This window comes from Marmota monax, unplaced genomic scaffold, assembly GCF_021218885.2.
Source record: "Marmota monax isolate L192 unplaced genomic scaffold, Marmota_monax_Labrador192_F-V1.1 WCK01_AAM20220418_F8-fsc00023, whole genome shotgun sequence".
NCBI classification, from domain to species: domain Eukaryota; kingdom Metazoa; phylum Chordata; class Mammalia; order Rodentia; family Sciuridae; genus Marmota; species Marmota monax.
Genome location: NW_026692907.1, coordinates 15045013 through 15057105, shown reverse-complemented (window position 1 = coordinate 15057105; position 12093 = coordinate 15045013). Strand labels below are relative to the sequence as shown.

Here is a 12093-nt window from a genome sequence, read left to right as displayed (position 1 = left end):
CATCCTTGCTAATCCCCTTCCCCCTCCCTTTCCCTCCCACCCCTCTTCCCTATCTCCATGTAATTTTTAAACAGGATATTTTAAGTAATATCCTCTATTCTAGTACAGGATACATATATATTTTCTTTTGTGCTGTAATATTTCCAGTAATTTCATTATTATAAATATATAACAGAAAGAAAAAGGCAATAGACAACTATATTCAATATTATTTTGGTTTTTTAATTGATTTCAATAGACCCTGAATTGTCCCACCTTCTATCTGTAGCACACTCACTAATATATCACAGGCCAATACATTTTGATTTCTTGTGTTGTAGGACACAAATATCTATTTGGCTGGCACTGAAGAAGGTCATATTCACAAGTGTTCTTGTTCATATAATGAACAATACCTAGAAACCTACAGAGGACATAAGGTTAGTTTAATTATAATAGGTATGGGAAATTTATTTTATAGTATTTCTGCAAAAATAGTATTACATATAGTATATTTAACATGCGATAAATTTACAATTTGTAGTAAAAATAGTAGCTTGAATTACGTGCTTTCTTAAAAAGCACCAATAATGTGTGATATATTTTATTTGACTTCTTGTTATCATTGATTTTTTTTCTTGCAAGTTATGGAAGTGACACTGTTCATTTCTAAAAGACTTATGATACTATATTGATCCCAAAGTAAAACTGCCTCTTGCCCATACCTAATCTCTGTATATATTTATCATTTTTCAATTCACATTTCTTTCCTTTTCTCCTTCATTTCTCGATTTTTCTTAATACTACTTGTTATTTTTTTAAAGAAAGTATAATATATTAATATTTAATGATACCACTGTATTTTTACATCTCTATATGGACTAATTAAGGGAGGATTAAATTTATGATCTTATTCTTCTCAGCTTAAATAATACCCATGCAATAATGGATGATGTTGAATATGCTAGAAATCTTAGTATTTTTAATTTGCCAGTCAAGTTTTAAATGTAAGATATTAAGTATTATTTGCCAATGTATTTAATTTTCTGTTCCTAGGGCCCAGTGTATAAAGTAACATGGAACCCATTTTGTCATGATGTATTCTTAAGCTGTTCTGCAGATTGGGGTGTTATGATATGGCATCAGGAGAATCTCAAACCATTTTTGAGTTTTTATCCAACTACTCACGTTGTTTATGATGTTGCCTGGTCTCCAAAATCATCCTATATATTTGCAGCTGCTAATGAAAGCAGAGTGGAGATTTGGGACCTTCACATTAGCACGTAAGTTAATGTTTTCTTAAAGCTGTTTAAACTAATTGGTACCTGATAGTTTTGCCATCAGTTAAAGAGTATTATAGTTACTTTAAAACAAATAATAATAATTTACTTCACAGGAGTCCTTTATGAATAAAGATATGTGTCAAGATATGATATTAACATTGATTACTTATAACATGTATTTTTAAAGCATCTGAATGAAAATAGTTTACTCATTTTCTCAAACTTTTACAGGCTGATATAGATTATCATAACTACCTTAAATTCTGTTCATTGCTTAGTTTGTAGAAGAACCCAGGGAAGCATGCTTAATTTTTTTCCCCATTTTTTAAAATTTGTTCTTTTTAGATATACATGACAATAGATTTATTTTGCCATATCATACATAGCATGCTTACATTTCTAACTAAGGATTTTCTACAATAATATAAAGAAAGGAGACAAAATAATTATTTTTGCAATATTTATTTATTCTCTTACCTTATTTCAAAACTCTTCAAAAAGGATATGTACTTATTTTTTTTTTATTTAAGATGTTACACCAAGGATAATAGAAGGTCATCTAGATCCATCTATTCTTCTTAATATGAAAATTTTTACATGCTGGAATGAAAAGTTTAATGTTGCTGTTTCCATTAGAAAGTATCATAAGTTTTTATGGAAATTAGCAGAAGGAACAGGAAAGTATATTTTGTTTAAAATAAATAATCTTATTCAGTGAGTCTATTCTTAATAGTAACAATTTTCTAGAAGTTAATAATTCAATAACTTAAAATTTTTGTCATAATTTGTTGTATAAATCAGTATCAACCAAAAATCAAGGACTACATAACAAAATTAATTACTTTTGAGTAGGAGATAACTGACATTAAAAAGTAGCAATTTAAATGCTCTAAGCTCAGATTTTAATTTTTCTGGTAAAACTATGGTTCCCAGGACAACACTTATTTAGAAGCTACTTCTGTTCTCTTTTTGAGGGCATGTTTTTAATGACCAACACAAGAAAAAGGTCCTGTTCAGAATGTCCTCTTTGGATTAATACATTCCTCTGTTAAATATAACTGTTATTTAATAAGTTGTGTTAGTCAAGGCACTCTAGAGAAGCAGAACCAGCAGAATGATTGCCTTTGTCTCAATCACTTATCTTCATCTCCATCTCTATATTGAGATAGATAGATGTACCTTAAGGAATTGACTCAAATATTCATGGGTTCTAGCAAGTTTGTAGTCTGCTGGACAGTCTGGCAGGCTGGAATTTTTGTCAGGAATCCTGTTGCAGTGTTGAATCCAAAGAACAGTCTGATTAAAGAGTGTGAAATAGTTATTTTGAGTTTGGAAAAAAAGAGGCTTTTTGTTGTTATTGTTTGTTTATTTTAGTACCAGGATTGAACACAGGGTTGCTTAGCTACTGAACCACATTCCCAGCCCTTTTTATTTTTAAATAGGTTCTTGCTAAAATTTTTAGGGCCTTACTAAGTTGCTGAGGTGTGGCTCTGAACTTGAGATCCTCCTGCCTCAGCCTCCCTAGTCACTGAGATTATAGGTGTGCACAAGAACACTGATGAGGCTTTTGAAGGTTTTTTTTTTTTTACATGAAGTTAAAAAAAAAAGAAATCTGGAACTTTTCTTAGTTTGTATGTTAACAAATACCATTTTAATATAACAACTGAATTTTTAAATAAAATGTTTCATTACAGTTTGGACCCTCTGATTGTGAATGTGGCTAACCCTGGAATCAAATTCACAACTATTCTCTTTGCCAAACAAACAGATTGTCTGCTAGTGGGAGACAGTGATGGACAAGTCGCTGTGTATGAACTGAGAAATATGCCTACTGCTTTGGACTCTGGCCGAGTAAGACTCAATTTAATTTGTGTTTTATTAATCTATTCAGTTGTAACTTTGTAACATGCAATGGATATATCATTTTTAAGTATCTTTAGTGTAGTATAATGGAAAGGACATAGATTCCAAGAGTTGCTACCTAGTAGGCTTAGATTTTCTGTCAGCCTTATTTTTTTGGTTTGTAAAAGATAGATTTTGAAGAATAATAATATAGCTGAACATACAAATTATAAACATTATCTGTAAGAAATTAGAATTGTGCTGAGTATGCAGTCAGGACTTAGTAATTGTTAAGTATAGCTAAAGTGGTTATTGTACATGTTCAAAGATTTTTATATGATATAACCATAGTTTTAGATATTGCTGAAATAGACATTTGTTTCTGAAATAGACATGTTCCTGAAATAGACATTTGTTTCTGTTTACATAGCATTATTTTCTTTTTCTGTTCATATCCCTCAAATCCTAATGGAGCTCAAGGCTTAAATCAATCTCTCTCTCTCTCTCTAAATTTCTATGATTCTTTTGGTTCTATTTCACAAGAACTCTATGAACTGGTCCACAAACTCTGAACTTGGGGTGGTAAAAAGGGTGTTTATACTGTTTAAAATGTTTATTAATGTATGATATGCATAGAGGTGGAAGAGATACCTGTGAGTATTAGCATGTTGATTCATTTCTTGTCATTATATGTCACTGACATTGATATCTTATACATGCAGGATGTGATTCTCTGGCATCACTGGCTTCCATAGTATTTGAATTTTCTGTTTTATTGAAATGCTGTCCAAAGAGGCTCTTATAATTTATATATTCCCATTACCCTTGTCTCAGAGTTTCTAATTCTCTATAGCTTTGCTAGTACTCGATATTGGCTAATACTTTAATTTTTATAAATTCAATCAATGTGAACTAGTAGCTTATGTAATTTCAGTTGCATATTTCTTCATTATCAGTGAGAATGAATGTTGCTTCATAAATTTTTTGATATTATATTTTCCTTTTCTGTGAATTCCTGTTTTACAATTTTATCATTGTAAAAAATTGGTTGACTTTTTCTACAAGTTAGTAATGTAGATTTTAATAATCATTTTATGTGAGATTTTGAAACAGTTAAATTTTGTTAATGTGGTTTATATAAACAATGTAATTTTATTCAGCCATAAAAATGAATTAAAAAAATATCATTTTCAGGAAAATGGATGGAACTGGAGAGCATCATGTTAAGAAAAATAGGCCAGATTCAAATAAAAAGGGTTGTATTTTTCTCTTGCATGTAGAAACTGGCAGGGGTGGGCTGGGGGGATCTTATAAAATAAAAGGAGACCCATGGACTAGAGGAAGAAAATCAGGTGGAAGGAGGAGGGAGGAGCAAAAGGGGAAGTACCAAAGAATGAAACTGATCAAATTATGTGCATGTATGAAGATGTTGTTATAAATAATTATGTACCAATAAACATTTTAAAATTTTTATACATTTAAAATATTGGATTTTAAGTACTTCAGTTGTTTTATAGACAATCAAATCTCAATTATTTAAAGTAGTCTTATTAATTTCATAAATTAAAAAATTGAAATATGACAAATTTTAAATTTTCTTTAATATTCCAATGCTTTTTTATTTTTTTAATGTTTATTTTTTAATTGTAGTTAAACACAATACCTTTATTTTACTTATTTATTTTTATGTGGTGCTGAGCATGGAACCCAAGTTGTCACACGTGCAGACGAGCACTCTACCACTGAGGCACAATCCCAGCCCCTAATGTTCCAATGCTTTTTATAAGTTAATTAACATAAATTTAAATCTATATTTACTAGTCTAGATTATTCAGTTACAAATTTGTGTAAAAATCAAATTTTAATGTTAATATCGAATATGAAAATTTCTCTTATATATAATAAATAAAATATGAATATATAAAAATTTCTTAACACAAAATATTAAAACTATCAAAACTGCCTCTTTTATTTGCTACATGATTTCTATACAAATGCTTATTCCTGTGGATAAAAAAAGAATAACATTACAAGTACTTTTGGAAATTATTATCTCAGCTAACTGAGATACATATGAGATGGACATGCTAGGACAAATTGGCAGATAAACAGGAAGAGGCTTTTTTCACAGCTTCATGACTCGGGACTCAAGTAGCTAGAAAACTACTTCTCTGTGAGGTGAATGAAAAAAGCACTCCACTATATTCAGTATTGGACAGAGAGCCTTGAAGAGTGGGAAATGTAGGTACATCAGAAAAGGATAAGGAATCGATTTGGAGCTGAGCTTCTGGCAGGAACAGGGAAAATTAACACACAAGGTTGGAAAAGACTAAAAAGTGCTAGGAAAGTCTTGGTGTGGGGAGTCCCAGGAGCAGAAGGCCAGTCTGCCCTGAACCCAGAATATTTGGCTTATTAAACTGGTGCACTAAAGTCACATGATTCTGCCTGCTGTGCACAGGGAACCCAAGCTGAAGACATTGGTACCTCCAAGCATGCGACAACAGCACCAACTCACACTAGGAACTTAGATCCTTGAGTTCAGGGCTGAGACACATGAATCCAGCAGACACTAACCGTGAGATCTAAAATGAGTCTAGTAAATCAGGATAATCTCTGTCACAAAGAATTTCTGGCATAGAGACCATTTTGTCTAGGGATAATACAGATCAGAGACGCCTGGAGAAAGCCTGCCCTCCCCGCTCCCTTGAACCTGGCAACACGCAGAACCAGGGAGAATCTGAATGGGCTGAGTGACTGAGCTCAGTGCTAAACAATCCTTGGGAAGCCAAAAAAGGCAGTATCTCCAAACAACAGGATGGGCATAGTACTGACTCTCCTTCCCATGACTGGTGCCCTGGGGAGAGTAGTGGGGTACAGGCCTAGGTGTGTATTGATTCATTAAGGCCCGATAACTCCCCAAGCAATAAAACACCTGGAGCAATATGAGACCTAAGCCCCGCCCCTGAGAGCTTCACTTGCAGAAACTTATCTTATAGAACCCAACAGCAACTATACCCTGGAAGGGAAGCCAAAAGTATCTTCCACAGCTCCTTACACCACCCTGCTGAGAAGGGAAACTGAGAAATGTAAAGACAGTTTGGCATAGATAGTGTGCATATACTCTCCTTGACTATTCTGTTATTTTGTTTTGTTTTGTTTTTGAATGTGTACTAATTCATACATGATGAACATTTATACATTTATACACATGTATATTTGTTTCTGCTTTTTCATTTTTAGCACTTCTTTAAGGCAGTTATGTTTTCCATGCTCTGTTTTTTTTGAGGTTACTATATTTTGGATTGATTTTTTATTGTCTGTTTCACAACTCTGTTTCTCTTTGTTTCTTAACAGCCAAACTCTATTGTTCTCACTTTCACTCTTCCTTTAATTCTTTTACTCCCCCCCTTCTCTCTAATAAACACATCCTACATTGCTTCTTCATTTACCCTCTTCACCTATTGAAATCTTATTCTACCCTGCCCCACTTCTTCATCTTTACTCTTAATTCACTCTATCTTTAACTGGCTACTTACACATATTCATATCTGTTTATTTTTTCTCATTTCTATTTTTTTCTACACTTATTTTTCATGAGTCAGTATTTTGAAGGGCTAACATGTTTGATTAGTATACATCAATTTTGTTCTTATATTCTTTTATGTCTTTATTTTAATTTTTATTTTATACATATTTTTCCTCTCACTTACCTGCTTCCCTTGAATCTTCTCTCTTTTCCTCTGCTAACAGTCAATCTCTGTTAATTTACTTTTTCTTTAATGTTTTGCTTCTATTTTCTCTCCTCCTCCCTCATAATCATCACATCCTACATCACTTCTGTTCTATCCCTTTCCACTACATGAAAGTGTAAACCTTTTTGAAAACTTACTGTTTATACCATGGGCAATAACTGATGATATAATTTCTGATTATTGTGACAATCAACAGTGTAGATTATATAACAAGAACTGTTTGGTTTAATGATGTGTAAGTTATTTGCATTGGCTGTTGTTTGTATCTGTCTCTTGCTTAGCTGTGAGGTACTAGAATCATAATTAATTAATTAATTAATTGGGACACTATTAAGTCCACAGGGTAGAAACTCTACTGCCTCAAAACCAATGCTAGATGGTTACACACACAAATAACATGAAAAAGCAAGGGAATAAATCACCCAAACTAACCAAAATACAGAATCCATCGACACCACAGTGGAAGAAAATGAGTTTAGAATGCTCATAATTAAATTGATCTGTGAGGTAAAGGACAATGTAAGGGAGAAAATACAGGAAGCAAAAGGTCACTTCAATAAAAATATAAATATAGAGATTCTGGGGGAAAAAAACTAACAGAAATCCTCAAAATGGAAGAATCAATAAATCAAATTAAAAATTCAATTGAAAGCATCACCAACAGACTAGACCACTTAGAAGACAGAATTTCAGGCAATGAACACAAAATATATAATCTTGAAAACAAGATTGACCATGGAGAAAAGATGTTAAGAGAACATGAACATGTACAGAACTTCTCAGAAATATGGGATAACCTGAAAAGATCAAATTTAAGATTTATTGAGATAGATAAAGACTCAGAGATACAAACCAAATCTTTTAATGAAATAATAACTGAAATTTTCCCAAATCTAAAGCATGAAACGGAAAATCAAATACAGGAGGCTTATAGGACCCAAATATACAAAATTTCAACAGACCCACACCAAGGCACATTATTATGAAAATGCCTAACATACAGAATAAGGATAGAATTTTAAATGCTACCATAGAAAAATGACAGGTCACATTTAGAGGGAAACCAATCTAGATTTCAGCTGATTTTTTAGCCTAAATCCTTAAAGCTAGGAGGTCTGAGAGAAGATGGATGCCGACCAAGAATACTATAACCTACAAAATTAAGCTTTAGAATTGATGATGAAATAAAAACCTTTGATAGTAAAAACAAACATTAAAAGAATCCACAACTAGAAAGTCTGAACCACAAAACAAACTCAATAAAATATTTTATGAAGAAGAAATGAAAAATAAAGTGAAAACCAGCATTGGGAGGAATTACACTAGAAGAATAGTCAAAGGAGAAATTAATTCAAATTAAAAACAAGAAATAAATCAAAATGACAAAGAATAAAAATCATTTCTCAATAATAACATTGAATGTGAGTGGCCTAAACATGTCAATCCAATGACTGGATATAAAAACAGGACCGAAGAATATGCTGTCTCCAAAAGATTCACCTCATATTCAAAGACATCCACAGACTTAAGGTAAAAGGATGGGAAAAAATATTCACATGGATCTCGTAAACAAGCAAGGGTTTCTGTACTCATATCAGTTAAAGTAGACTTCAACAAGTTAATCAAAAGGGACAAAGAAGGACATTTCATACTGTTCAAGGGAATTATACATCAACAAGACATAACAATTGTAAATATTTATGCCTCAAACAATGGAGTATCTGCATACATTAAACAAAGACTTCACAATTTTAAGAATTAAACACACAACACAATAATACTGGGTGACTTTAACACTCCTCTCACTGGACAGATCCTTCAAACAAAAACTAAACAAAGAAACTACAGAACTAAAAAATACATCAACAAACAAATACACTTTCTTCTCAGCAGCACATGGATCCTCCTCTAAAATAGACAATACCTTAGGTCACAAAGCAACTTTTAGCAAATACAACAAAATAAAGATGATACCCTGCATTCTATCAGATCATAAGGGAATGAAATTAGAAATCAATGATAAAATAAGAAATAAAACTACTGTAACTCCTGGAGACTAAATAATATGCTATTGAATGAATAATGGATATATGAAGAAATCAGGGATGAAATTTAAAAATACTTAGAGGTAAATGAGAATAGTGACACAACATATCAAAATCTCTGGGACACTATGAAGGTGGTTCTATGAGAAGAAATGATTGCATTGACTTCATTCATTAAAAGAATAGAAAGTCAACAAATGCATCTCAAAGCCCTAGAAAAATAAGAACAAATACACACCAAAAGCAAAAGACAGGAAATAATTAAAATCAGAGCCAAAATTAGTGAAATTGGAAAAAAATTAAAAACTCAGCAAAACAAAAAGTTGTTTTTTTGAAAAAATAAATAAAATTGATAAACTCTAAGCTATACTAAAGAAGAAAAAGAGAGGGAAAACTCAAATTTTTAAAATTGGTCATGAAAAAGGAAATATCACCATAGATACTACTAAAATTCAGACAATAATCAGAAACAACTTTGAAAATCTGTACTCCAATAAATTAGAAAATGATGAAGATCATATGACCTACCCAAATTGAATCAGGAGGATATAGAAAAATTAAACAGAGTAATTTTAAGCAATGAAATTGAAGACACCCTCAAAAATCTATCAACAAAGGCCCAGAACCACATGTATTTTCAGCTGAGTTCTACCAGACCCTCAAAGAACTACATCAATATTCCTCAAATTATTCCATGAAATAGAAAAGGAGGGAAACCTTCCAAACTCATTCTATGGAGCTATTATGACCCTGATGCCAAAGTCAGACTTGGACACATCAAGGAAAGAAAACTTCAGACCAGTAACCCTAGTAAACATAGATTCAAAAATCTTTTTTTTTTTTTGAGCAGGGGGCTGTTGGGGTACCAGGGATTGAACTCAGGGGCACTCAACCACTGAGCCACATCCCCAGCCCTATTTTGTATTTTATTTAGAGACAGGATCTCACTGAGTTGCTTAGCACCTTGCTATTATTGATACTGGCTTTGAACTCAAGATCCTTCTGCCTCAGCCTCCCAAGATGCTGGGATTACAGGTGTGCACCACTCTGTCCAGCAGATGCAAAAATTCTTAATAAAATACTGGCAAATTTTACACAAAAACATATGTAAAAGATAGTACATCATGATCAAGTGGGGTTACAAAGTTGGTTCAACATTCAGAAATCAATAAACCTGATTCATCACATCAATAGACTTAAGGACAAGAATCACATGATTATCTCAGTAGATGCAGAAAAAGCATTGGACAAAATACAGCATGCATTCTTGTTCAAAACAGTAAAAATCTAGGGATAGTAGAGACATACCTCAACTTTGAATCTGTATATGTTAAACCCTAAGCCAACATCATTCTAAATGGAGAAAAATTGAAAGCATTCCCTCTAAAAACTGGAACAAGTTCGGACTGTCCTCTTCTACCACTTATATTCAATATAGTCCTTGAAACCCTAGGAAGTGCACTTACACAAAAGAAAGTTATTAAAGCAATACAAATAGGAAAAGAAGAGCTCAAATTATGCCTATTTGCCAATGACATGATTCTATATTTAAATATCCCCCCCCAAAAAAAAAAACACCAGAAAGCTTCTAGAAATCATAAACAAATTCAGCAAAGTAGCAGGATATAAAATTAACACCCATAAAGTAATTGAGTTTCTGTATACCAATAACGAATCAGCTGAAAGAGAAATTAGGAAAGTTATCACATTCACAATAGCCCCCCAAAATAAAATAAAATAAAAGACTTGGGAATCAGTCTAACAAAAGAGGTGAAAGACCTCTACAATGACAAATAGAGAACACTAATGAAAGAAACTAAAGAAGACTTTAGAAGATGGAAAGATCTCCCATGTTCTTGGATAGGCAGAATTAATATTGTCAAGATGGCCATACAGTATGCAGATTTAATGCAATTCCTATTAAAAGTCCAATGACATTCTTCATAGAAATAGAAAAAGCAGTCATGAAATTCATTTGGAAAAAATAAGAGGCCTAGAGAAGCCAAAATAATATTTAATAAGAAATATGATGCAGGATGCGTACAATACTAGACATTAAATAGTACTACAGAGCTATAGTAACAAACATGGCATGGTATTGACACAAAAATAGATATGAAGACCAATGGAACACAATAGACACAGAAACATACCCCCATTAATACAGCTATCTCAGACAAAGGCGCCAAAAACATACATTGGAGAAAATATAACCTCTCCAACAAATGGTGCTGGGAAAACTGGAAATCCATATGTAGTAGAATAAAAGTAGATCTCTCACCCTGCACAAAACTCAAAGTGGATCAAGGACCTAGACATTACACAAGAGACCCTGTGCCTATTAGAAGAAAAAATAGGCCCAACTCTCCGTGTCAGCTTAAGAACCAACTTCCTCAACGAGACTCCTGAAGTACAAGAAGTAAAGTCAAGAATCAATAAATGGGATGATGTCAAACTAATAAGCTTCTTTGCAGCAAAGGAAACAAGAACATGAAGAGAAAGCCTACTGAATGGGAGAAATTTTACCACCTGTACCTCAGGTAGAGCATTAATCTCCAGGATATATAAATAACTCAAAAAATTTAACATACACACAAAATAATAATAATCCAATCAATAAGTGGGCTAAGAAACTGAAGAGGAAGTTCACAGAAGAAGAAATATGAATAGTCAAAAAATATATGAAAACATGTTCAATATCTCTAGCAATTAGAGAAATGCAAATTAAAACTACTCTGAGATTTCTTCTCACTCCAATCAGTATGGCAATATTTTTTTCAGAATGGCAATTATCAAGAATAAAAGTAACAATAAATGTTGGTGAGGATGTGGAGGGAAAGGTTCACTCGTATGTTACTAGTAGGACTGCAAATTGGTGAAACCATTCTGGAAAGCAGTATGGAGATTTCTCAGAAAACTTGGAATGGAACCACCATTTGACCCAATTATACCACGCCTTGGCATATACCCAAAGGACTTTAAATCAGTATACTATAGTGATGTGCCCTCATCAATATTCATAGCAGTTCAATTCACAATAGCTAAACTATGGAACCAGCTGAGTGCCTTTCAATAGATAAATGGAGAAAGAAACAGTGGTACACGTATACAATGGAATATATTCATAAAGAAGAAATTATGGCATTTGCCAGCAACTAGATGAAATTGGAGACTGCATGCTAATTGAAATAA

At 32.6% G+C, this 12093-nt stretch overlaps 1 protein-coding gene across 3 annotated transcripts in view; it reads left to right on the top strand.

The window, feature by feature from the left end:
• The window catches only part of Dnai4 (dynein axonemal intermediate chain 4), a 128985-nt gene that overhangs the window by 112185 nt on the left and 4707 nt on the right, over window positions 1-12093 (top strand). For all 3 annotated transcript variants that reach the window (XM_046451049.2, XM_058581577.1, XM_046451048.2), the window contains 3 exons: window positions 321-419; window positions 1036-1262; window positions 2957-3113. In XM_046451049.2, the coding sequence (XP_046307005.1) occupies window positions 321-419; window positions 1036-1262; window positions 2957-3113 (483 nt within the window). The remainder of the gene's footprint in view (window positions 1-320; window positions 420-1035; window positions 1263-2956; window positions 3114-12093) is intronic.